This window comes from Panthera pardus, unplaced genomic scaffold (assembly GCF_024362965.1).
Source record: "Panthera pardus isolate Hobbes unplaced genomic scaffold, ASM2436296v1 HiC_scaffold_22, whole genome shotgun sequence".
Classification (NCBI taxonomy): Eukaryota; Metazoa; Chordata; class Mammalia; order Carnivora; family Felidae; genus Panthera; species Panthera pardus.
The window spans coordinates 77,044,842-77,072,159 of NW_026526788.1; the positions used below are offsets into that span (position 1 = coordinate 77,044,842).

A 27,318-nucleotide genomic window follows, 5' to 3' on the forward strand; every position below is an offset into this window, starting at 1 on the left:
CGCGCACAAGTACACAGAGGAAGATGAATATCCAAGATGGCTAGAATTTTCTTCTGATTGTTATTATTGTCCTACAACATCTATAGTACCTGAGTTTCCTACCTGAGCTTCTTTAGATCTGGTATCACAAAAATGAGCTAGAAGGAAAAAATACTAGTAAGAACAGTACCGAGTAAGTATTTTTGGAAAGCAGAAATATGTCCATGCTTTTCCTTCTTCATAGAATATATGTTTAGGGGCATCTGGGTGGCTCGGTCAGTTAAGCATCCGACTTCAGCTCAGGTCATGATCTCGCAGTTAGTGGGTTTGAGCCCCACGTCGAGCTCTGTGCTGATGGCTCGGAGCCTGAGGCTTGGAGCCTGCCTCACATTCTATGTCTCCCTCTCTTTCTGCCCCTCCCCTGCTTGTGCTCTGTCTCTCAAAAAATAAATAAACATTTAAAAATTTTTTAAAAAGAACATATGTTTGGACCTATCAACTAAATTAATAATGCAGACATAAAGGAAATATTCGAATATTAAATTCACAAGTTACCTACGATATACACTTAAATATGAGATGAAATGCCAGCAGAGTGCCTTGACCAGACTACCTGGGCTGTCAGCATAAAACCAGCAAGGTAATGTGTATCACCCTTCTTTCAAAGCCAGTTCTGTTAGATCCACAGCTTCTAACAATGGAAACATCCCTTCCCCATACTTGCCGTACTTAACATCAACACTCTGGAACCACTTTTGTTCGTTCCCATATATAGTTAATCACCAAGTTTTACGGAGTATTCCTTTGTACGGGGGGGGGGGGGGGGGGGGTGGAATTTACCGGTTAACAAGATTTAAGAGATCTATCAACCAAACTGTACAGGCCTCGTCTGGGTTCAAAGTCAAACTGCAAAACAAACGGACACTGACTAGATACAGAAAGGTACTTAGAAATACCATTAATACTTTTGAGGTGTGATGATAAGACTGCGTGTATTTTCAAAATGCTCTTGTCTTTTAGAAATACACACCATGAACAGATGAAATGATATTCTGGATTTGTTCCAAAATAATTCAAAAGATGATGGAGGAGGGAATGGGGAAGAAAGAACAGATGAAACAAGAGGCACTGATGGGCTAAAGCTGGATAATAGGTACACGGGGTTCAAGTACACTTTTCAATTTGGTTTATGTTTTAAAAATTTCCCTACCTTAAAAAAGTCATAACTTATATATTCGGATATGTTTTTTGATGTGTAAATGCGATGCACTTGGCTGGGAAAAGGGTTCCCAGCTGCCTAAATACCTCAGAGAAGCTTTCAAGTCATTCAGAGTCCTCTGTTTACCCATTTTTTTATAGGACTAGGCCCTGGGCAAATCCTTACTTCTCTGCTCCTTCTCTTTGCTATGTGCTTCCCCATCAGCCCTACTCTACATCAGGCCACTTACCAAACCACTGGCCTGACCTGTTTTCATGTAAAATGCTTCCCATCTTCACCTAGATTACAAGTTTTCAGAGGAAGATTCATGTTTACATCTTTTTGCCTCTTCAGAGCTTAAAGCAGTGTTCTAAGTAGAGCGAAGGTGTTCGGTTACTGCTTTTCAGGTGGGCAGGATATAGGGAGTCTGCTCCTTCACACTTCTCTGTACCTCCCAGAGTTTTTACACACAGTAGGCCACTAATCCTTAGGAAACATCAAAGAGTTTCATTAAAGAGAATATAAAAGGCAAAACTGTTTTAAAAGGGAAATTCTGAAATACAGTTAAATCTCACAATAGTACGATGAATTACAAAGTCAGAGCGGTAAATGCCGTGGTTCTCACTACAGAAAGCTTAATTTCTGAGGCAGCAAAGCGTTATCCTTAATTAACCCATGTTCAAAACCCAAATCCTGTGCCCTGAAACAAAAATTAAAGATTCATCTTTCTATAATGAAAACCTTATGAACATTTGCATTACTATTATTATTTTTATTATTGAAAATACCTCACTGCTTACATTGAGCTCCAATTTTTCTGGACTGTGACTGGGTCCAAAGGAAACAAAGCTAAAACAGAAGGGAGGGACAAAATAAATGGGGCGGTGGGGGGAAGGGTCAGGATCCACCCGGAAATGGTAGATTCCTACTAGTTGGGTATACCCCAAGTAAGCAGGGCCCTGCTGAATGTTCCAGAATACCTGGGATTTTTAAATATTTGGTTAATTTCTACAAATTAACCTGTATTAAGCAAATATTAAGCACCTATGTGTCCAGCAGTGTTCTAAGCCATGAACAAGCCAGATTTCATGCAAAGTTCATGGAATAACTCATGACATACATTCGAAATACGCAACCAAGTTAACCTCAAATGATGAGAAACCAGAAAAGCACTAATTTTCATGAAATGTATGTACAAGCAGACACGTGAAAATCAGCTTTACCTTGTATTTCATCTTGGGACATGAATGAATGTAGAAACCCATATAATAATAGCTGAGTTGAGATGTTTTCTGATGAAGTTGCCTCGTGAAAGCAATTTCTCTGCCAAAAGAAGAATAAAGATGAAGGCACAGTTAAATCTAGCTCCAATATTCAAAGTACTATGTAATCTGATGTCAAATATCTGATGACATCTGAAATTGTGACATTAGGCTATTAAGAAACTCCAAGTGTTGAAAGAAAAACAATTTCCAAAGTACTGTAAGATAACTTTTACTAAAGAAAGATATAACAACACTACATTAGTTTGAGCAAATGCATCTAAGTTCATGCTTTACACTTTATAGAGCTAATTAGTTGATCAAAAATTCAAAGAGCATAAAAAGAGATCTATTTAGTACATTACTCATTATCCCCTGGAGTTCTCAAAAGATTAGGTTTATCAAGTTAAAAACAGTGCAACAAATTTTACAAAACTCAAAAGCCAACACATTTCAGGAAAAATGACTCTGATTATGACCATTTACACGCACATCCTTGCAAGTGTGTCTGCTGTAGGACTCTCTCCTACATCGAGACGCTACTCTAATATTTATTTTCCCTAAAACTAAACAGTGGAAAAAAACTATGCTATCTCACCACTTTTCCTGTTTGTTGGGCATAGGCGAGGATTAACCGAACAAAGAAGCTGTCAGCAATGTCCATGCTTGGAGTGGTTTTCATTTGTATCAGGATAAATCTGGGCACGGAACTTCATCCTACCCGCCCAAGTGAATGACTGGCTGTATTTAAGAGTTTTAAGCAAAACTTCAGTACATTTCTAAAGTAAGAGAAAAGTTGTTTCATTTTTACGTTTGTTTCTTGAAGATTTTCTTCTTTTCTTTCTCTCTTTTCTTCTTTCTCTTTTGTAGCAACAAATGCTTGAAATTCAAGTGAATAGCCTGTGCATTTTACAAGTTCACATTTAAATCACTGAAAAGGTGTGACCCTACAAATTCATCTGTAAAATAAAAGTATCTCTAAATCCAAGCAGACTGAACGTTAGTGGCCTATAACAGAATAAATCCTACCAACCCTAGAACGAATCCACTTGAAAGGTTCAAAGTGAGGAAGGACGCCGGGCCACAACGGCACTCCGCTTGGTCCTGCGCTGCCACTCCCTCCCTCAGCTGTCCGGGCCCAAACCTAGGAGCCATCCTCAACCAATCTTCTCCTCTCACTCCCATGTCCGACCCATGTCGACAAATCCAGCCGGCTCAACCTCCAAAATTTACGGGGGGTCTGACCGCTTGTCATTACCTCCACCGCAGCCACTATGGTCCAAGCCCGCATCCTGGCTCCCCTGGCTGACTGCAACTGACTGGCTTCCCAGTGTGCTCTCTTGCCCCTCTATAAATCCCGCAGAGTGGTAACCAGTCGTCGTTTTACAATATTAATCAGATCAGGTAACCTCCCTATATCTTACCTTCAGATTTTTGCACAGCTGGCTCCTTTCCTTTTTTTCTGGGCTCCTCCAATGTCACCTGACCAAGAGGTCTTTCCTGACCACCTTATTCAAAAAGGACCTCACCCTGGCACTGTGACTACTTTTGTCACAGCATAACGGAGTATCTAAATTTATGTTGTTGGTATTCTCATTACGATCTGCTTTGACAAAGCTGGAAACCCTGTCTTATTCACTTCTATGAATCATGCCCAGGACACATAGATTCTTCTCAAATAAATATGTTAAACAAATGAACTCATTTCTAAAATCCACCTTGCTAACAAAACATAAATTAATGCCATGTTCATGATCCCCAATTCAAACATTTTTTTAAATCTACAGACTAGGTTATATAAAAATCTATACTAATTATACATTAAAATACAAAAACTAAATTCATTGTAAATTGCTTAAGAAATTGAAGGAATGGAGGGGCAACTAAATGAGTTTCACTGAAATACACTATAATCAATAACAGAATTGGCAATTTACAACCTACTCTCCCCAATTTTGCTTGGAAATGTCAATCTCCTGGCTGCCTTTCCTCTTCCATAAACTCAGCAACTCAGATCCCCCAGACCACTACAAACAAGTGACGAGGCTGTAATCCAGTGGCAGCCTCCCCGCTCTCAACTGGCAACAATGTTCGTGCTCTCAGTCTCCTTTGCTTCCTCCTCAAAGCTCTCCAGCTCTAGCCGGAGATCTACCAAATCTACCAAATCTCTATCTCTTAGAGATCTACCAAACAGTAAATAGAACTCTTTATAATTTTGCTGGGAATTGATTATTTACTATCTCAAATGCAGCAGGATTTCTATATCTCCTGGTTTATTGAGGCATGAAATGATATTTCATACATAGGCTGGGATTCACTATGTGGGAATAAATATTCATAATGTTTATCTGAGAAGTCTAAACAAATCCATAAGCTACATACTGTAAAGTGGAAAAGTAGATACAAAAATAAAAGAAGAAGGAAAATAGCAATGATTACAAAGTGCTGACTGATTCTGGTACAAAAAAAAAGTAGCTTTTCTGAAATAAATACACTCTTCTAAAGTTACAAAATGTAAATGTTTCAAATGATCAATTTCAATTTCATTGATGCCATCAGGAGTCACGAATATTCTTAATTAGCTTATACAAAAATGCAATTAAATACAAAGGAAAAATAAAGGAATATTACAGGGATCAGTCGTAAACAGTGTATAATTGTGAATCGCTATAACTTATCATTAAGAGATGGCTCAGGTTGAAAATACCAAGATGGAGAATTTTTCTTTGGCCCACTAAAACACACAAAATCTATTATGGACCAGACTTTTCACAAAAATCAAACAGTAATTAAAGAAAAATACCCACTTTTCCAATTTTATAATTCAGAAAAAAGTACATACAGAATTAATAAAAGAAATAATCTCAAAATGTATCTTCCTATGATGTGAGATTGTGACCATCAGACACAGAGACTGGGAAAAGTGAAAATACTGACACAATGAGAAACAGAGACTCAAGTTCCCACATAAGCAACAGAAAAATAATTTTCAATCTTCCTTCCCTTCTGTACCACACATATTCACAGATACGAAGGAATAAAAACAGACCCAGTATTTTCATGGAAAAAGACCCCAATCCTTTTACCATTAGGATAATGCAAAATATCCAGCCGATGCTGCATATATCTGCATCCATGGACATGCAAGGGAAATAATCTTTTGATGAGGGCCAGAGAATTAAGCGGACAGTCAGGGACTTGCCACTCCTATTCTGTATACTTTCTATAATTGTATATTCCTTCCAACAGATTTACATTGCTTGAATTCATTTATATGAGATTCATTTAACCTTTAATTATGAAAAAATATCTATAATAATGATGACAAAAAATATGTAAATACTAGAATATTTAAGGGACATTGAGTGGTTTTTGATAGGGGAGCTTAAATAAAGACATAAACAAAAACACCCCACAAATACAATGACTTCTCCTACACTAGATTACATGGATAGCTTAAAAAGCTAGGGAATTACCATCGGGCACTACCCTCAGTTCTAAAAGTGGTATTTCTAAATATTGATATATGAGAGACTACTATAGCAACAAAATTATTATGAACTATCAAATAGGATTTCTGCTGTTATATGATGAAATATAATCAAGTGAGGAATTATCTGAAGTTCTGTATGACCCATTACAGCTGTCAAAAGTAATCTTACCGTAGTGCAGAGTAGACACCCAAAGACAGAAATGAATAATCAGGATCGTAGTACAAATATACAGATGACACACAGTATGGAAGGATGTCAATCACCCCCACAGCAATGATTCTCCCGTCAAGCCAATACTGCTGGTGAAAGGAGCCATAACCACAATCTGGTCCATTAGGGGGATTCTCCGCCTGTGAAAAAGCAGACATACATGTGAACAGTTTCTTTTCGTTTCTTTTTAATATTTATTTATTTTGGGGTAAGCACAAGTGGGGGAGGGGACAGAGGATCCAAAGCGGGTTCTGTGCTGACAGGCTGACAGCAGTGAGCTCAGTGTAGGGCTGGAACTCATAAATCACGAATCATGACCTGAGCCAAACTGGGACACTCGACTGACTGAGCCATCTAGGTGCCCCTTTTTTTTTTTTTTTTTTTTTTAAAGATTTTTACTTTTAAGTAATCGCTACAACTCAATGTGGGGCTCAAACCCACAACCCCAGGATCAAGAGTCACAAGCTCCACTGACTGAGTCAGCCAGGTGCCCCTATCATCTTTTTCTTTATATTAAAAATCTTAATAATTGTCCTGTTATACTTCTACTTTGTAACTCCTAAAATTTCCTGCTGTCATCATCCTCTGCAGTCACACCCTACAAAACTTTTTACTTGTAGAAACACTGACCAAACAAAAGAATGAGAAAAAGAAATAAACTTAAGGTTTTTTAACCTTGTTTAAAAATTTAACAGTAGGAAATACAAATTTTACAGGATAAGTAAATATTAAAGTCTATTTTTCAGTTCCACACAAAAGCTGAGACAGAAATGGTGCAGGAAAGAAAGACGGGGAACACAGAAGGAGAGGGGTGGGTGAGAACAGAACTGCCCCTATACCATCGGCCAGGCCTCATCTGTGACGACCCTCGCACTGGCAAGGCATATGATCCCATTATCTTTTGTAGGTAAGAGTTCCTGTGTAAATAAAAAAGTCTAGGACACTTCCCTTTATGAGCCAAAGGAAAATAATTTCCTTACCATTATCTTAATGTAACTATAATCCCACAAAAGAAACTTAGAGATTTCAGAGTATAACCTTTTATCTGTAAATAATTGAGTGACACTTTTCATTTTAAGATTCAATGTTTTTAAATATTTATTTATTTTGAGAGAGAGAGCGAGCAAGCGAGGGAGAGGCAGAGAGAGGGAGAGGCAGTCCCAAGCAGTTTCCATGCTATCAGCACAGAGCCCAGCGGGGGGGTGATCTCATAAACCGTCAGATCATGACCTGAGCCAAAATCAATAGTCAGACGCTTAATCGACTGAGCCACCCGGAAGCCCCAAAATTCAATATGATTTTAAATATAACTGTTACTAAATGAAAATTATGATGCAACATGAAACAATGCTTTGGTAGAGACTAAATGGATGTTAGAGATTAACAATTTAAGTGAACAAATACAACATACACTATATATATATATATATATATATATATATATATATATATATACACACACACACATGTATATCACATACATCATTTTCACACAGCTAAAATCACAGATAACATGTATACACAAAAGCCGGAAGAGAGAGGTGCCCAGGTGGCCCAGTCGGTTAAGCATCTGACTTGAGCTCAGGTCATGACCTCACTGTTTGAGAGTCTGAGCCCTGCATCAGGCTCTCTGCTGTCAGCACGGAGCCCACTTTGGATCCTGTCCCCTTCTCTGCCATTCCCCTGCTCGCACACACACTCGCTCTCATCGCTCTCAAAAATAAAAATAAACACTAAAAAAAACGTAGAAGAGAATGAAGAAAAATGAAAAAGTCAGTTTACTAATATTAAAACCAGAAAAAAGACACTACAAGACAGGAAATCTACAGATCAGTATCTCTCATAACACAGATGCAAAAATCCTCACCAAAATCTTAGCAAATTAAATCCAACAATGTATGAAACAAATTATACACCACGACAAAGTGGGATTTATTCCAGGTATGGAAAGCTGGTTCAACATTAAAAAAGTAATTTAAAATAAAAAGCAGTTAATCATGGAAAGATGCTAAAGGAAAAAATCATATATCAATTGACGCAGAAAATACCTCTGACAAAATCCAGCATCCAGTTATGACTAAAACTCAACAAACCAGGAAGAGAAAAGAACTTCATCAGCTTAATAAAGAACATATACAACAAATCTACAGCTGACATCACACTTAATAAGAAAATTGATGCTTTCCCCAGTAAGATTCCCTTATTCAACATCATACTGAAAATGCTAGTGTAATAAAACAAAAAAAAGGAAATAAAAGGTATTAAGATTGGGAAGGAAAAGAATAAAACTGTCTTTATTCACAAATGACATGATTTACTATGTAGAAAATCCCAAAGAGTCAATAACAACAAAAAATGGAAATAATAAGCCATCATAGCAAGGTCACAGGACACAAAGCTAACAATCAAAAGCCATTTGCTTTACTACATACCAGCTATAACTGGAATATGAAATTAACAACCCACTGCCATTTTATAAAACCAAAAAAAAAAAAATTACATGCCTAAATATAAATCTAACAAAGTATGTACAGGATATATATGCAGAAAACTGACAAAATGAAACAAAGAGATGGTAAATAAGTGTAAAAATATTATCTGTTAATAGATTGTAAGACTCAATATTGTTAAGCTGTCCATTTTCCCAAGTTGGTTTATACATTTAATGCAATCCCAATCCAAATCTCAGCAAACTATTTTGTAGGTATAAACAAATTTGTTCTAATGTTCATATAAATAGGCAGAAGACCTAGAATAACTAACATAATACTGAAGAAAACAAGTTGAAGGTCTGACACTGCCTACGTCGAGACTTACTGTAAAGCTACAGTGATCAAGATAGGGTCTATACTGGCCAAATAAGAGAAGAGTAGAACAATGTAACAGAACTAAAGCCCAGAAATAAGCCCACATAAACATGGTGGGCTTATCCTCTGACAAAGGAGCAAAGACAGTCCAAGAGAGAAAGGACAGTCTTTCTAACAAATGATGCCGGAACAATTAAACATCCAAATGCAAGAAAATCCAAATGTAGACAAAGACCTTACAGCTTTCAAAAATTCAGCTCAAACTGCACCACAGACCTAAATATAAAATGCAAAACTATAAAACTTCTAGATGATAACAAAAGGAGAAAATCTGGGTGACCTTGGGTTTTGCGATGAGTTTTTAGATGCAATGCCAGAAGCACAAACCATGAAAGAAATAACTGATAAGCTGGACTTCATTAAATTTAAAAACTGCTCTCTCTACAAAGACACTGCTAGGAAAATAAAAAGTTAAACCACTGACTGGAGAAAATTGCAACACATGTATCGGATAAAGGACTGGTATTCAAAAATAGAAAGATTGTTAAAATTCAACAGTAAGAAAACAAACAGCCCAATTAAAAACTGGGCAAAGTATCTGAGCAAACACCTCACCAAAGAAGATGTACAGGTGGCAAATAAGCATATGAAAAGATGCTCAACATCATCTGCTAGGGAACCGAAATTAAAACACACACACACACACACACACACACACACACACCCCGAGCTACTACTACTCAACTATTAGAATGGCTGAAATCCAAAAACCTGAATCAAATGCTGGCGAGGACGCAGAACAGTAGGAACTCGGATTCACTGATGATGATGATGGAATGTAAAATGGTACAGATACTTCAGAGGACAGTTTGGGACTTTCCAGTAAAGATAAACATAGCGTTACCATATAAAGTAGTAATCACGCTCTTAGGTATTTATCCAATTTGTCTGACAACTTGGGTCACGCAAAACCTAAAGGCCTGCATGCAAATGTTCATAACAATGTTATTCATAATTGCCCCAAACTGTAAGCAACCAAGATATCCTTCAATAGGTGATAAACCATGACACATGGAATATTATTCATCAAAAGAAATAAACTATCAAGCCACAAATACACAAAATGAAGAAACCTTACATGCATATTGCTAAGTGAAAGAAGCCAGTCTGAAAATGCTCCGTACATACATTCCAGATACATCCAGTAAAAGGCAAAACTACAGAGGCAGTAAAAAAATCATTGGTTGCCAAGAATTTGGGGGATTTGGAGCAGGGGACTTTTAGGATAAAACTATTCTCTATAGTTCTGTACTAGTGGATACTTGACATTATGCACTTACCAAAACTCAGAACTTTATAAACACAAAGTGAGCCTTAATGGACGCAAGCTAAAAGAAAATCTTTTAGGAGATTAAGGGATCCCGGGAAGGAATGGAGACAGGACAGAGAATCTACCTGTATTACAAATGTATGAAACAACCTGACTGAAAGAGGTCGGTCGGGAGGGGAAAGGTGCTGACTTCAGTAACCTTTGGGGTAAGAATGAAGGCAAAAGGAAATCCGCACATAAGCATTGTATTCTACCTGATAAAGTTGTTTTCCACGAGACTGCAGGTTAACAACTGTGACACTGATACACGTGCCTACTATAAAGTGATGGAGGTGATGGGAACCAAGTTTCTCACCGTTGAAGTCGTAATTTACAGATAAGCAAGGGGAAGAGGCCAGAACGACCCACAGGGTGATGGATTAGTATTGGAGACAAGCGTAAGAACTCACGTTTAGCTTAATACAGACAAGATGGTTACATACAGAAATATTTATAGGTCTGTATATATCATAGATATGTTCAGACAAGGGTTAGTATGCACACACGTTTCTTTACTCTGCCAGATGAGAAGGCCTAAATAAAGGAAACCCTAGTAGCAAGAAGCACATCTAGCACTCAGATCTTGGTTTCTCCATGCTGTAGTAAAAGGAACAAGGCTCTTTGGAAAAATGGCCAATTCCAGGACTGGGACAGGAAGAGCCCGTTTAAGATGAGCCTACTTCATCGTGTGGTGCCAAAAAAGAAAGAAAGTACTTAACAAACAAAAAGAAACACGCACTGATGGAGTTATATCAAAGAGGCACAGAAGGCGACTGAAAAAGCTCCCAATGGCCAAAGCTGGAACAATTTGAGCAAAAAAAAAAAAAAAAAAAAAAAAAAATAGTGTTAGATTACAACCCAAAGTATAAAATTAATATCCGTAAGTCCATACTGACATACACGATTGAAAAAACTAATAAATGAGGAAGAAAGACGAATCTCCCATGCAGAAGAATTCCAAAGAGTTCAGGTAGACAGTCTGCCCTAAAGGTAAGGGAGCATTACTCCCTATGAAGTGTGGGCTACGCACAGGAACTCCCTTTCAGAGTACCTTCCAGAGGTATGGGAAGGAACTTAAGAGAGTAACTGCACAGGTGAGCAAGGTCTACAACAGCAAATGAGAGGACCGACTAAGGTGCTAGCACTATTCATGATTTCTAAACCTTCCACTGCTACAGCTAAAAATGTTGTTCAGACAAGAAATACATCTTGAAACTTTTAACAGCTTCCGCCAATAATAAATTACGTCAAACCCCAGTTTTAGCATTTACTATCATATAGGTTTAGTCTTCAGAAAGATATTATTATTTCCCTGGAAATAGGTACAGTTTAAAGAGCAGAACAGGCAACAAACAGAAGCATTAACAAAAAAAAAAAAAAAAAAAAAAAAAAAGGATATTAACCCATTAAAACTACAACACCACAACTGACACCCATATTCTAAATTGCTAATGGACTTGAAGTCAAATCACTTGTCTCAGAAGCTAGGCTGCTCCAAATATGTAATAAGAAATACACAGATTCCTATACATCACTGAATTTTATGAAAGCCATCTTTTAGATGTAAGTCAGCCCTGAGGCTCTTGGAAATGAAGCTCCCTGTCTTTAAAAGTAATCGTGTAGGAGAGCAATCCCACAGTGACAGGGAGACAAACTGTCAGTCCACGGCACATGAGGTGGGGAGCCTGTCCAACGTCGGGCAGTCAAAAGCTAACTAAATGACTCTGAAATGAACCCGAATTCTTCCACAATTTCAGTTTAGTACGTCATTCTAGGACTCACTAAATCCAATGTGTGCATTCATTCATTAAAAATGTATTTATCAAAGACATAATACATATGGACTTAATAATGGGCATGTTCTCAATAAGTAAATAACCAAAAGACCACGTTAACCCTAAATATAAATCAATCCTGCTTGCTGTACAAGCTTGAAATCTTTTTCCAAACTGCAGCTACCTTCTGAGTTTCCAATTTTAATCATGTCATCCATTCCTGGGACCTCCCATTTAATAACCTCCCATTTGCTTCACTGTTTGTTCTTCTGTGAGTCCACCCATGACCAACATACCCTACCACAGGCATTATTCTCGTGTCTCAATGCCCGTGGAAGTTAACAGTCTTCTCCCTCTGTAAAACCCGCATCTATTTATACAGGTATGGGCTACCTTATAATTATTGAGGAAAAAAGAAGCCACAGGACTATCTACTCTGACCCCCTACTACATCCAGACAAAGAAACAAGAAACCCAGGAGTCAATTAAGTAATACAATCATCATGAAACTATGGAGTTATAAACTGATTCACAAACTATCTTCTTAGCCCCTAGGTCGATGCTATTTTTATGCTATGATAAGAGTATCAGCTAATCATCTAATTCATCGTTTAAATATCCTCACTTTCGAATATCTCTAGGATATACAAGTCACTAAACAAGGCAATATAAAAAACAAACTATTCAATGCATGGTTTTCAACAGCTTTTCTTAAAACCTATTTTGCTGCATTCTTTTTCATTCCAACATGTTTTCTGACAATTAAAATATGAATGATTTCCTTTTCTCCCTTGTGGGAGCTTCAATGACCTAATTTTTTTTTTAAAAAAGCAGATTTGATAAATGGAAAACAATCTCAGTAAAGGCAGGTAAGAAGCTATTTTCCAAAAAGTACATCTGGTTGTTTCCGCAGTACTGATTAATAATGATTTACTATTCCCCAAATGGTAACTCAATCAATACTTCCAAGTTTTGCAACAGGTTAAATGGCAGCTGTGGAAATGGGCTGATGGTGAACCTGAACTATTGATTCCCTTGGCTCTCTGTGAAGATGGGACAGCCGGAACCCCTAGATCACTCACTTCTGGCTAGGAAATCTGGAAAAAATTCTGGGCCAGGCACCTGGGTGGCTCAGTCGGTTAAGATCTGACTTGGGCTCAGGAGTCCCCAGCTGGTGAGCTCGAGCCCCGCCTCAGGTGAGCCCTGCTTCTCTCTCTCTCTCTCTCTCTCTCTCTCTCTCTCTCTCTGCCCCTCGTGGGACTCTCTCTGTCTCTCGCTCCCTCTCTCTCCATCCTTGCTCACTTGCACCCTCTCTCACTCAAAACAAAACAAAACAAAACAAAAAGCAAATGAAAAAAAATTCTGGGGGCGCCTGGGTGGCTCTGTCGGTTAAGCGTCCGACTTCGGCTCAGGTCATGATCTCACGGTCCGTGATTTCGAGCCCCGCGTCGGGCTCTGTGCTGACAGCTCAGAGCCTGGGGCCTGTTTCAGATTCTGTGTCTCCCTCTCTCTCTGCCCCTCCCCTGTTCATGCTCTGTCTCAAAAATAAATAAACGTTAAAAAAAAAAAAAATTCTGGGCCTACCATGTGTCCAATACCATAAACTGAACTGATTTAACTAAGATTCTTCATGCTTGTCTATGAACATACACACATTTGCTGAATCAGCTGACCTAAAAGCGCAATAGGCTTCCCTCAAATGCGATCCCTTAGCTCAAACTTTTTTTTGGAAAGAATACAGGAATTTGAGTGTTAGAGTAAGGCGATAAAAACAAAGAACAATGAGTAAATTTGTGAAATGAGAAATCAGCAGAACTCCTGGTTATGTCTCCCCTGGGCATTCAGCAACATCCCTGAAACCCAGACTCATGGGCTTATGACGCCATATGTTTCAATATGCTATTACCTGGATACCTGTTGGTTTTTATAAGTAGCAGCCAGAAATTACCTTTATGGCAAACGTATGTATTTTCAGCAAATACAGACTTGTCACCCTCACCCCCACTAGGTCAGAAAGATCCACATCTTACAACAGCCCCTTCGCTTAATTCTCCAAGGGGCTCAGTCCCCCAGCCTCGGAGAGGCCTCTCCAAGTCAGTGACCATTCTGTATTTTTATTTCCTTAAGAATCCTATTTCAATACTTGGGATTGTCGCATTTCTTCAACGTTTTACCTAAAGCCTATTAATTGTTAACACCCTTCAACCGCTACTTAAAAACACAGAAGGTGATACAATTACAGATTGTAATTACGCAGGAAAGTACACTTTATTTGAGAACCAACAGAGGCACAATGACACAGGTATCATGTAAATCAACAGCTCTCAAATTTCTTGGTCTCAAAATCCCTTTAACTTACAAATCTTATTGAAGACCGGGAGATTTTGCTTACTGGAGATATAAGGAGTTTAGGAGATATTTATTGCACTAGATGTTAAAACTAGTATTTTTAAAAAGATGTATTTGTTATTCGCTTAAAAATACCAATGAATCCAGTACATGTTAACATTGTTAAAAAAACAACTACTATATTTTCCAAAAAAATTTAGTGAGAAAAACGGCACTGATTTACATTTCTGGAAATCTCTTTGAAGTCCAGCTTGGCAGAGGAGAGTGGAATCTTCTATCCGCTTCTGCATTTGCTGTCATCACGCAGCCTCTGGGAAACATCCCCACAAATTCATAAGAGGATGAGACAATACAGAAGAGAAAAACGCTAATAAAATATAATTTTGACCTCGAGGATCCCTTGCTAAGGCTTCAGGGACCACCAGGGATTGCAGGATGTTTCTGAGAAGCCCTCGCATAAATGAATTTTTAAAATCTACAGGCAGCGGGGAAAGGTATAAGCAGAAAGCAGTAAGCTACCACAGAAAGGGAGGAGGGCTGAGGGACTCGAGTCCAGGATTCTGAATGAAAGGATCTGGATTTGAGCCCTAACTCCACAGTACACTTTCTGGCTATTTAACCTCAGCAAGGCAATAACTACTTTCAAAAGTACCCATTTCTGCCATTGTTTTGAAGTAGGCTCCATGCCCAACGTGTGGCTTGAACTCACAACCCTGAGATCAAGAGTCGTGTGCTCTAGGGCCTGAGCCAGCCAGGCGCCCCGGTGTTTCTGCATTTTAAAAACAGGAATCATACTACTGCTCACCCTCAAAGGGCACTGTGAAAAACAAATGATAACGTAAAAATAAAAGCAGACCGTGAGCAAACTTGGGTCGGTTTTGCTTTTGGTTTTAAGGGGTCTGAATGGCACATCCTCAAAGACTACGTCTATGAAATTACATCAGTAGCTCATTTAACAGAAGTTACTTAAAACTGATAGCAGTGATCTTTAATTTCCTCATAAATAAGTCAGTGATGTGATTAACAGTATTTCATCATTTATCTTTCTCACGCCTGCAGTTTGCACAGTTCCGCATATGTGAGAGGGTAAGCAGAGCTGTTTTTCAGAAGCTCCTCCATTTCCAGGATTTAGCTGATAACAGGAAAAAATATAATAAAGCCCGCCATTAGCTATAGAAAAGAAAAGAATGTCTTAAACATTGGGGAAGAATGGCAAGGTTTATGGATAAATGAGCTACGCGGTACGATACCGAAGGCTCTACGTAGAAATGACATCAATATTAATAGGCCAATCCAGTCTTCTAGTTAAACTGCTCCCCAAATGGGTATATTTACTCTGATGAAGTACACCTGTCTCCTGACCCACCTGCCTCCACATACTTCAGTTATGCTTAAAACAAACACTATTAAGACTCAAAGGGGGCGCCTGGGTGGCGCAGTCGGTTAAGCGTCCGACTTCAGCCAGGTCACGATCTCGCGGTCCGTGAGTTCGAGCCCCGCGTCAGGCTCTGGGCTGATGGCTCGGAGCCTGGGGCCTGTTTCCGATTCTGTGTCTCCCTCTCTCTCTGCCCCTCCCCCGTTCATGCTCTGTCTCTCTCTGTCCCAAAAATAAATAAAAAAAAAATAAAAAATAAAAAACGTTGAAGACTCAAAGGAACAGACAAAGAGGGAGTCATTCGTCAGGCACCAGAGGCAGCATCTGTTGGAGAGACTTAATCACAGGTTCAAAGACAGTAACAGGGAAAGTCTTCACAGGGTTTAGGAGAGCAGAACCTGAGTTGTCCTCGCAAGGCATCCCCGAGGACCTCTCCCAAATCACACCTGTTCACACAAAAATCTATAATTAGACAATATGTGCCCCGAATTTTTTTTAAAACAAGTTTACGGAGGCCCCCACAGGTAATTACCTTAAGCACCTGATTAAAAGTCTGCACTGTTTTAAAATAATTTATTCTTCCAATTGCTTCACCTTTGTGAAGTGTTTCATGAAACACTGCACTGAAGGTCAGATTCCTTTTAAAAATAAACACCCAAAAATGTGCTAAACCACTACGATATCGAAATCTACCTGATTTCTTAAAAAGAAAACCCAAAACTAAATTTGAAAATTTGAGATGATATGGTCTATAAGAAATAAAGAAAATAAACGAAGTTGGAAAATACAAACAGGAACACTCTTGGTTCCTACATATCACACAGCTGCACAAGCAAGTGATTTAAAAACCAAACATAGGGGCGCCTGGGTGGCTCGGTCGGTTAAGCGTCCGACTTCGGCTCAGGTCATGATCTCACGGTCCGTGGGTTCGAGCCCCGCATTGGGCTCTGTGCTGACCGCTCAGGGCCTGGAGCCTGTTTCAGATTCTGTGTCTCCCTCTCTCTGTGACCCTCCCCCGTTCATGCTCTGTCTCTGTCTCAAAAATAAATAAACGTTAAAAAAAAAAATTAAAAAAAAAAAAAACAAACATAACCAGTTCCTAGTCTGTTGGCAATCAATCAGTACACTAAAGATGCCCAACCAATTAAACACTTATATTGATCACCATCTACATTCCAGTTCAAAGACAATTACAGTTAAATGATGCTAATAAAAAAGTGCATATAAAAGTAACTATTTTCTGTTATTCTATTCTTCTTGAGAGAGAGAAAGGGAATTCGAGAAGGGGAGAAGGACAGAGGCTTTCGAAAGGGGGTGGGGAAGGATGGGAGGGGGAGGGAAAGGGAGAGAGAGAGAATATCTCAAGCAGGCTCCACGTTCAGCACAGAGTCCAATGCGGTGTTGGACCCCACCATTATGAGATCATGACCTGAGCCAAAATCAAGAGTTGGACGCTTCACTGACTGAGCCACCCAAGGGCCCCGTTATTCTGTTTTAAGCAACACTTTCTCTGCTCATAAAGAAAGCCTATGAAAGCTAATTTTACTAAGTAACATAAATGACATAATTCCTATAGCCTTAAGCTGAGGAAGAATTCCTTTGATGTTCCTATTCACACAATTCTCTCGAGTTCTATACAGTACTTTATACTGGGTAATCCTCCAAATGCCTCAATTTCATCAGAATCCCTGAGTTAATAAAGATTATCTAGTCATTAGAAAGGAACAAACCATACCAACTGCTTCAATTTTTGTTGATAATCTCAATAAACAACTAAATAGAATCTAACTTAAAAATTTGAATCCGCTCAGACTGAATTAAGATCATGACAACCTCTGTTCACTTCCAAATTGGGAGAAGGAGCCAAATTAAACAAAACTGTAAAATAAAAGAAGTTAATTACAGTACATTCACATGAGGAACTATTATGTAGTAGTTAAAAACTATTCTTACCGAGAGTTTTTAATAACATTATAAACATTTCTCCAAGTAAAACTGTGACGTAAGGTGGCATATATGATCCAAACCACATGAAAAATGTCTTTCTCCATGTATGTACCTACAACCCCCACACAAACTTAAAAAGATGGAAAAAAAACATCGAGGGCTGTCACCACAGGGTTCATGAATGATACTTTTCTTAGTCTTCTCCACTTTCCACATTTTTTAATGAAAATGCACGAATGTACAATCAAGAGCTTTAAAAACCAAGGTTGAAGAACTACTAGTGTTAAAAAGAAGTGTGGTGGGGGGCGCCTGGGTGGCTCAGTCGGTTGGGCGTCCGACTTCAGCTCAGGTCACGATCTCACGGTCCATGAGTTCGAGCCCCGCGTCGGGCTCTGGGCTGACGGCTCAGAGCCTGGAGCCTGCTTCCGATTCTGTGTCTCCCTCTCTCTCTGCCCCTCCCCCGTTCATGCTGTGTCTCTCTCTGTCTCAAAAATAAATAAACGTTTAAAAAAAAAAAAATTAAAAAAAAAAAAGAAGTGTGGTGGCTGCAATCTGATAAAGGCCAAAGAAATTACCGGGCGTCCTTGAAGCGCAGTTCTGGGCTTGATTTTCTATTGATGGGAGTTATTTTACAATCTGTTTGGGGCAGAGGTTAACTTACAGATTTCTGTCCAGTGGAACAGATAACCCAAAAGGTTGCAGTTTAATGCCCTGTAAGCCAGTAATCAGTTGTTTTTATCTAGCCTAGCAATCTCATCTCAATCTCTTATTCAATTAAATTGTGTGTGTGTCTATATATGTGTATCAGCATATTTTCACAAACGCTCCCTGCATCAGTTTTAATATGCTACTGGTTCTTGTGCTAATTAATGAGTCAAGTAAAATATAACACGTGTTCGTGCTCTATCTGCATGAAGATCGTGATTGTACCTTTCTGAAGATTTAGTTTAGCAATTCTGGCAGTCGGCCACCGAGCAGCTCAAGTGAACTCGCTTGGTGGACACAGAAGGGCCCCCAGGGTCTGTGAAGCCTCATCTTTTCTGGGCTCTCAAAGACATTTCCCCGGAGCAACAGAGCTTCAGCTTGGCTGTGTTTCTCTTCTTCTCCCTCTCTACGAAGTCTGTGCTTTTGTTTTCGTTTCTGGTTCTTCTACTACCAGTGAGCACGTCCCCCTTAGTGGCAGTAATATCTGGATTCGGTTTACGGTCTGTTGGATGGATGACGTAGATCTATTCTCTGCTGGATGAGAGGAGACGGAGACTCTGGTTTGTTAGTCCGCGTCTGTGTATTTGTCGAGTTCAATCCTTTAAGGAGAACAACAGCTCCTTGAGATCTGAATCCATGACTTTGTGTCCACTTGTGACCTGTAGCTCAAGTTGCAGAGCTGAAGCTCAGAGATCTACTACATGTTTGTGAATTCGTGGTTCAAAAAAGTCTTTATTTCTCATTGTAGGTGAAATATTTTCCTCCCTTCAGAGGGTATTAACGAATCACACTACCAGGTCTCCTTATTAGAGGAGCTCTGTTAAATTGATTTACAGGCACGAGTACACATTTACGTAAATCAAATATTCTCCAAATTCACAGAAAATAAACTCCTTACAGAAACTGCTAGCTCAGAAACATTTTTAAGATAAATCAAACTGGCTTAATGATTTGGATTTAAGAAAGGAAAAAGGTAGGCCTTTTCTCAGATTAGTATTAAGTATAATATAGGAATAGATTTTTAAAATAATCCTCAGAGTTTGTTTCCTAATGAAGACGATGGTCTACACTTCCCAAACTACTCTCTGGTTTGTTCATCAAAAAAGTTAACATCGTTCCTACATAATGCTCGTGATTCGAAATTTTAAATTTGTGTTCAACTGAATTAAATTGCAATTCTGACATTTAAAAATATTTCATAATTGTGGTGAAATACACATAACATTTACCATCTTAACCATTTTTAATGTACAATTCGGGGGCACCGAGTGTACATTCACGCTGTCGTGCAACCATCACCACCCACCCACAAAACTTTCTCATCATCCCAAACCGAAACCCCGTATCCACTAAACAGTAACACCGCCCCCTTCCCCCGCCCCCCCCAGACCTTGGTAACCTCTGTTCTACTCTCTGTCTCTATGAATTTGCCTACTCTAGGTACTTAAGGTAAGTGGAATCACACAGTATTTGCCTTTTTGTGACTGGCTTACTTCACTTCGCATAATATCCTTAAGGTCCATCCATGATGCAGCCTGTGTCAGAATCTCCTTTTTTAAGGCTGAATATTATGCCATGTTATGCACATACCACGTTTCGTTTATCTCTTCATCGGTCCAGAGCCACCTGGGTTGCTTCTACCTTCTGGCTATTGTGAATAATGCCTCTGTAAACAGTGGTTTGTAATACCCGAGTCCCTATTTTTAATTTTTTGTGTATATACCTAGAAAACTGCTGGATCATGGGGTAAATCGATTTTCAATTTTGTAAGGAACTGCCTCTGGTTTCCCAGAGAGGCTGCACCGTTTTACAAGCCTACCAGCAGTGCACGGGTTTCAATTTCTCCACATCCATGCCAACCTTTGTTGTTTGCTGTATTTTTGATAAGAGCCATCCTAATGGGTGTGAAGGTGGTATCTTATCGTGGTTTTAATTTGTAGCTCCCTAATGATTAGTAATGTTGAGCAAATGACAAACATTTTTATGTGTTAGGTTTTGTGGCGGCTTAAATGGAACTTCTAAGATTCTTATAGAATTTTAAAACATGGATTAATAGGGGTGCCTGGGTGGCTCAGTCGGTTAAGTGTCTGACTTCAGCTCAGGTCATGGTCTCACAGTTCATGAGCTCAAGTGCCCTGCACTGGGCACTGTGCCGACAGCTCAGAGCCTGGAACCTGCTTCAGAATCTGTGTCTCCCTCTCTCTCTGCTCCTCCCCCACTCATATGCGGTCTCTCTCTCTCTCTCTCTCTCTCTCTCTCACACACACACACACACACAAACAAATTAATAAAATAAAAAACATTAAAATTTTTTTAATGTGGATTAATATAAATCAACAAATCTGACAGACAACCTTTGGATAACTAAGTAGTTTCTAAGCAAGAATGAATACTACAACACTGAGTATAATATTTATAAACTTGTCCTGCTTGATTTACACATGCTATAGAATGACTGTATCTTCGGATCATGTCATTAAACATGCTCATCTTTGCTACTGTGAGAAGATGTAAGAGGGATGCATAAGAAATTTGTGGTGTTTGTTTTTAGGTACTTTCCCAGTCTGCTCAGATGCTTCTAGATGACAGAGTTCTCAATGACCCACCTCTGAGTTTTGAGAACCCAAAGCTATTACTTTATTAAAAGATATAATTCATATGTACAGTTGAGACCATATTGAAGGCAAAAATAAGAAACACATTTGGGTAAGCAAGATAACAGGAAAACACTTGTTTTTATAGAAGAAAGTGAACACAATTGTTCTAAGTGTCCGCTTGCTTCAGAACATAAAGCACAATGAAAGACAGAGCTGGAGGGACTACAAGTTTTAAGTTGAGTAAAATGTGTATTATTTGCCTAATTTCTTTTTTTTTTTTTTTTTAACATTTATTTATTTTTGGGACAGAGAGAGACGGGGAGGAGCAGAGAGAGAGGGAGACACAGAATTGGGAGCAGGCTCCAGGCTCTGAGCCATCAGCCCAGAACCCGACGCGGGGCTCGAACTCACGAACCGTGAGATCGTGACCTGAGCCGAAGTCGGACGCTCAACCGACTGAGCCACCCAAGCGCCCCTATTTGCCTAATTTCTAACATTTGAGTCTGAAAAGCAGCTACAGTTGACCCTCGAACAACATGGGAGTTGGGACACCAACATACCCCCAGCACAGTTGGAAATTCACAAGTAACCTTTGACTCCCCCAAACAACTACTAGGAGCCTACTATTGACAGGAAGTCTGATAATAGAAACAGTCAATTATTTTATGTTATAGGTATTATACTGTATAAGAATACAGTAATAAAGTAATATAATAAAGTAAGCTAGGGAAAATAAGATGTTATTAATAAAACCATAAGAAAAAGAAATACATTTACAGTACTGTAAAAAAAAAAAAGTCTGTGTATTAATGGATCCACACAGTTCAAACCTGTGTTGCTCAAGAGTTAACTGTATAAAATGTGTTAAAATGTTGGCTAAGTTCACTCAGTTTTGAAGGAGCTCTTTATTTGAGATACCCCTACTCTATAAGTGAGAAAGTGAGGCTCAGGGTAATGAAGGGGCTTGTCCAAGGTCACAAGACCCATTTACAGGAATGAGAAGGGCGGAAACCTGGAATTCTCAACCTCAGTTCGGTGTTTTTCTCACTGGCCACTGCTTCTGTGGTGTCCCATGTCAAAACAATCATAATATTTAACATGTTCTAGTCAATGCAATGAATTAAGGTATTTTCAGCAACTTACTAAGCCAAGGATGAATCAAGAAATGTATTTCTCAGTGACATAAATCATAGGAAATGAAATGCTTCAAAGCAAGCACAAAAGTTTACCCTAACATTTATAACTGAAAACTAGAAGTACTGTAAAGACGAAAATTTGAACTTTACAAAGAGCTTAAATCACGGAGGAATGGTTTATAGCAAATGTGTTTTAGTAAGTGTGACAGGAATAAGAAAGGAATTTATTTTTGCATTTTCATCACAGCATACATAAAAATGAAGATGTTAATCTGTTAATGGTTTTCTTTACTTTGACATTCCCTTATATTTTTAAATCCTAGCTATCCAACAAAAAGACTTCTGGTGAGACACCACAAAACACTTACAAGGAAAAATAACAGAACTCCAAACTTCACAATTCTACAAATGAGTCCATATTTATTAAACTCTACAACAAACACCTTAGACTCGAGAGTCACGATCTTAACAAAGGGCCCCCCTCCTTCACACCAGTTCAGTCAAGAATCTTGCTTCTCCGGTCTTTCTTACAGAGGGGGAAAGCAGCCCCCAGTGACAACCCAAACCGATATTTTTACTTAGAAGTGAATGACTGCAAACATCAAACAAGACTGACATCCCCGTGGAAACTAATCCACCCCAGGATTTTCCATTCAAACATCTTCTGAAGCATTCACGCACACTTAATGGGTAATGAAAATTGTCCAGGCAGATGACCCTAATTTTGAACACAGTTGGAAGATCCTCGGACCAATGATGAAAACCACTACCTGCTTAAAGGAAGAAGACTGATCTGCCAAAACGATATCTTGAATGGACTTCGGTTTTAAGATGCCTAAATGGATCTAAGTCCCATGCCAGAAAAATCTTCAACAAGGAAATTTATGGCATCTTTCTACTTAATGTCTGGTTTTCTATTCTGGTATGCTTTCTTTTATTCTCAGAATAAATTTTGATATATATATATATATATATATATATATATATATATATATATATATTTTTTTTTTTTTTTTTTTTTTTTTTTACTTACAGGAGGTTGGTTTCCCTAAAAAGACTTCCAGATAATATAACTTCACTATAAAAAAAAGGTTTCAAATAACACTGGCTCAACTATCATGTGATGTCCAGAAACAAGCTGGAAGCAAGTTTGTCTACTCAACAACAGTTACTGAGTGCCCGAGTGAGCCCAGAACACTATTCTGACTGCCACATGAAAGACTTGGTTCAAGCACGATCTACTGAGGCGAATAGAGTGCAAAAAGGAAGGTCTTCAGTTCAACAGATTCTCTGTCAGTGGCCTCACTAGCAGTCCCGCCCCAGCCACAACTGCCCAATAACCTCCAGACCTGACCAGATGGGAGAGTAATCACATGATCATCCCAGTGCACTCGGGGATCTGGCTCCAGAATTCTCACCGGTGCTTCTGCCCGACACCACTCAACCTGATTCCACAGTATGTGGGACTCAGCCTGAAAATGACAGAACTCTTTCCCAAGCCACGGAACTAGGAAAAAAACAGCATTTATATCTCACTTTTGCCCAGTGGATCAAGCCACGGCCTAGCTTTTGTTTTCTGATTGTTCAGTACCAAGAGCAGCCTGATGACCGTTCTCCAAGATCTAGCCCCCGTTCAGACACCTCTGTCTGCCCTGGTCCCGGCCCTTGAAACACAACTGGTGCTCCCAGACACCCTACCAGACAGCAGGTGAAAGCTTCCCCCAGGTCACCAGCTCAACCCTCTCCCTAGCCCTCTCTCCACAGATCTCCAGGTCAAGCCAGCTCTCTGGATATCTCAGCATCCCCCTTATTCGGTAAAATTGTTTGCACTCTCTCCCTCCCCAAGTTTAGGGGCTCAACGTTCTCCACCTCACCCTCCACGACCACCTCTATGAGGTCCCTCCAATGCCAGAGGACCCAGTTTGGGGAAGAGCCATCCCCTCTTCCGAGCTCTGGCCGCTGGAGAGATCCTGCCATCTACCAGAGCCACCCCCAGCAGTGATACTTGATTTGCTGACAGACTGCAGAGATGGTTACTTTCTCTTGGTCCTTTTTTTTCTCGACGGCAAAACGAATGCTCCCAGCCAGTGACTCAGGGGGCAGATCCCCACCCCTGCTACGTGCAGCTTGCCATCGGTGCATATCCACACACCTAACTGGACACACTGCCCCAGTTTACCACAGAGCTCCAAGTGAGAAGGAAAAGAGCTCTCAACTTCAAAAAAAAAGCTTGGAGAAAGGGGGCCGGGGGGTGTCTGGGTGGCCAAGTTGGTTAAGGGTCTGACTTCGGCTCAGGTCACACTCTCACGGTTAGTGAGTTCAAGCCCCCTGCTGGGCTCTGTGCTGACAGTTCAGAGCCTGGAGTCTGCTTCGGATTCTCTCTCTCTCTCTCTCTCTCTCTGACCCTCCCCCACTCATACTCTGTATAAGACGGTCTTCTAAGCTATCAAAAAATACTAATGGCTAACATGTAAATTGAGACTATTAACTACATAGTTAATATTTAAATATTAATTAAAACATATCTATTTCAATACAGAATACCACCTTGCTGAATACTGCAAGTGTGCACCTGTCTACACCACAACTAGGGACATGGCAAAGATGCAAGATGTCAAGCTGAATCAGATCTTTTCTACACATGTTAGAAAACTAAAGGATGAAGAAATGATATACGCCTTTTCTCCCCAGCTTTATTTACACACGACAAAATTCACCCATTTTAAGTGTAGAATTCGGTGATTTTTTTTTAATTTTGTGAATTTTAATATTCATTTATTTTTGGGAGACAGAGAGACAGAGTGCAAGCAGGGGAGAGGCAGAGACAGAGGGAGGCACAGAATCTGAAGCAGGCTCCGAGCTGTCAGCACAGAGCTCAACACAGGGCTCAAACCCATGAAGCATGGGATCGTGACCTGGGCCGAAGTTGGACGCTCTGACTGAGCCACCCAGGTGCACCTGCATTCTGTGATTTTTAGCAAATTTATAGAATTGTGGAACCATCACCACAGTGAAATTTGGGACCATCTCTATCACCACCCCCCCCAAAATTCCTGTGAGACCCATTTGCAGCCAGTCCTCTAGTCCTACCTCTAATCCCATTGATCTGCTTTCTGATTCTCTGAATTTCCCTTTTGTGGGTGATTCATTTAAACGAAAACACACAATATGCAGCCTCCTGTGTCTGGCTTCTTTCACCGAGCATAATGTTTTTAAGGTTCAACCATGTCGCAGCCTGGATCAGAATTTGTGCCTGTTTATTGCTGAACAGTATTCCACTGGACGCATGGACATTTAGCCATTCGCCATTTGATGGACATTGGGAATTATTTCCAGGTTTGGCCATTATGAATAACGCTACTGTGAACTTTCACATCCAAGTCTTTGTTTGGATGTATACTTTCCTTCTGCTTGGGTATATTCCTGTATTTTGGGGTCATATAGTATCCCTATCTTTAATATTTTGAGGAAATGTGAAACCACAGCTATAGCATTTTAACAATCACGCCACAATGTATACAGTTGCCAATTTCTCCACATCTTGCTGACACCTGTTACTGTCTTCTGATTATCGCCATTCTAGTGGGTTTGTGGTGGTATCTCTTTGTGGTTTTAATCTGCCTTTCCCTAATGGATGGTGAGCATCTTTTCATATGCTTATTAACTATTTGTATGTTTTCTCTGGTGAAATATATAATCAAGTTTTTGCCTATTTTTTCAAATGTTTATTTATTTTGAGAGAGAGTAAGAGTGAGTGGGGTAGGGGGAGAGAATCCCAAGCAGGCTCCACACTGTCAGCACAGACCTGATGTGGTGCTCAATCCCACAAACAGTGAGATCATGACCTAAGCCAAAAATAAGAGTCGGATGCTTAACCAACTGAGCCATCCACGTGCCCCTATTTTTTTTTTAACTACACTGTTTACCTTATTATGAGTTCTTTCTGTTACTGAATCTAAATTAATTCCATTTAATTTTTTTTTAATCTTTTTTTTTAAATGTTTATTTTTGAGAGTGAGAGACAGCACGAGTGGGGGAGTGGCAGAGAGAGTGGGAGTCACTGAATCGGAAGCAGGCTCCAGGCTCTGAGTGCTCAGCATAGAGCCCAAGGCAGGGCTCAAACTCACAAACTGTGAGATCATGACCTGAGCTGAAGTCTGACACTAAACCGACTGAGCCACCCAGCGCCCCTAATGTTTATTTATTTTTGAGAAGTGTGGGGGGGGGGGAGGGGAGAACGAGAGAGAGAGAACGAGCACGAGTGCAGGAAGCAGCAGAGTGAGGATAACACAGATTCCGAAGCAGGCTCCAGGCTCCGAGCTGTCAGCACTGAGCCCGATGCAGGGCCTGAACCCACGAACCATGAGATCATGACCTGAGCCAAAGTCAGACGCTTCATCAACTGAGCCACCTAGGTGCCCCAATTCCATTTTGACCAGAGATTATTTCAATCCTTTTCAATTACTAAAATTTGTATAATGGCACAAATCTGTATAATGGTATGGATTATAATCCATAATATATAATGGTCTCATCTTAGTGAATGTTCCCTGTGTATCTGAAAAAAATATGTAGTTTGTAATTCCTGGGTATAGTGTTCAATAGAACTTAATACCTACATATGACCCCTAGCTACATACATGCTTCGGACAGTGCAGATACAGAACACGTCCATATAGCAGAGTTATGGTTCAGATCGTTTCTATTTAGTGTCATCAACAGGGCTGGATTCAAGTGGACAACTTGCTATTCGTTTTCTGTTCATCTCACTTATTCTTTGTTCACCTTTCCTTCTTTTTCTGCCTTTCATGAGACTGAAAACATGTTCTCATGGCAATGATCTCCACTATCGGCTTATCAACTGTATCTCCTTGTTTTTAAGGCTGCCCTAAGGCAGCAGTCTTCGACAAGGAGCCAATTTACCCCTCTGGGACATGTGGCAAAGTCTGGAGACATTCTGTTTCAACTCAGGGGGAGGGTGCTAATGGCACCTACCAGGTAGAAGCCAGAGATGTCGGTAAGAAAGACCCCATGCCCAAGACAGCGCCCACAAAAAAGATTTAACCGATCCCAAGTGCCAAGAGTGCCAAGCTTGAGAAACTTGCTCTTGGGTTT

General features: G+C 39.7%; 1 protein-coding gene across 8 annotated transcripts in view; it reads right to left on the reverse strand.

Moving 5' to 3' along the window:
• The window catches only part of ATE1 (arginyltransferase 1), a 157,582-nt gene that overhangs the window by 78,787 nt on the left and 51,477 nt on the right, over positions 1-27,318 (reverse strand). For all 8 annotated transcript variants that reach the window (XR_002082696.2, XM_019459643.2, XM_019459644.2 and 5 more), the window contains 2 exons: positions 6,102-6,283; positions 2,401-2,500 (listed from right to left, as the gene is read on the reverse strand). Coding sequence is in view for 7 of the 8 variants with exons in the window: in XM_019459643.2 (XP_019315188.1) it covers positions 2,401-2,500; positions 6,102-6,283 (282 nt within the window). In the remaining variant the exon portion in view is untranslated. The remainder of the gene's footprint in view (positions 1-2,400; positions 2,501-6,101; positions 6,284-27,318) is intronic.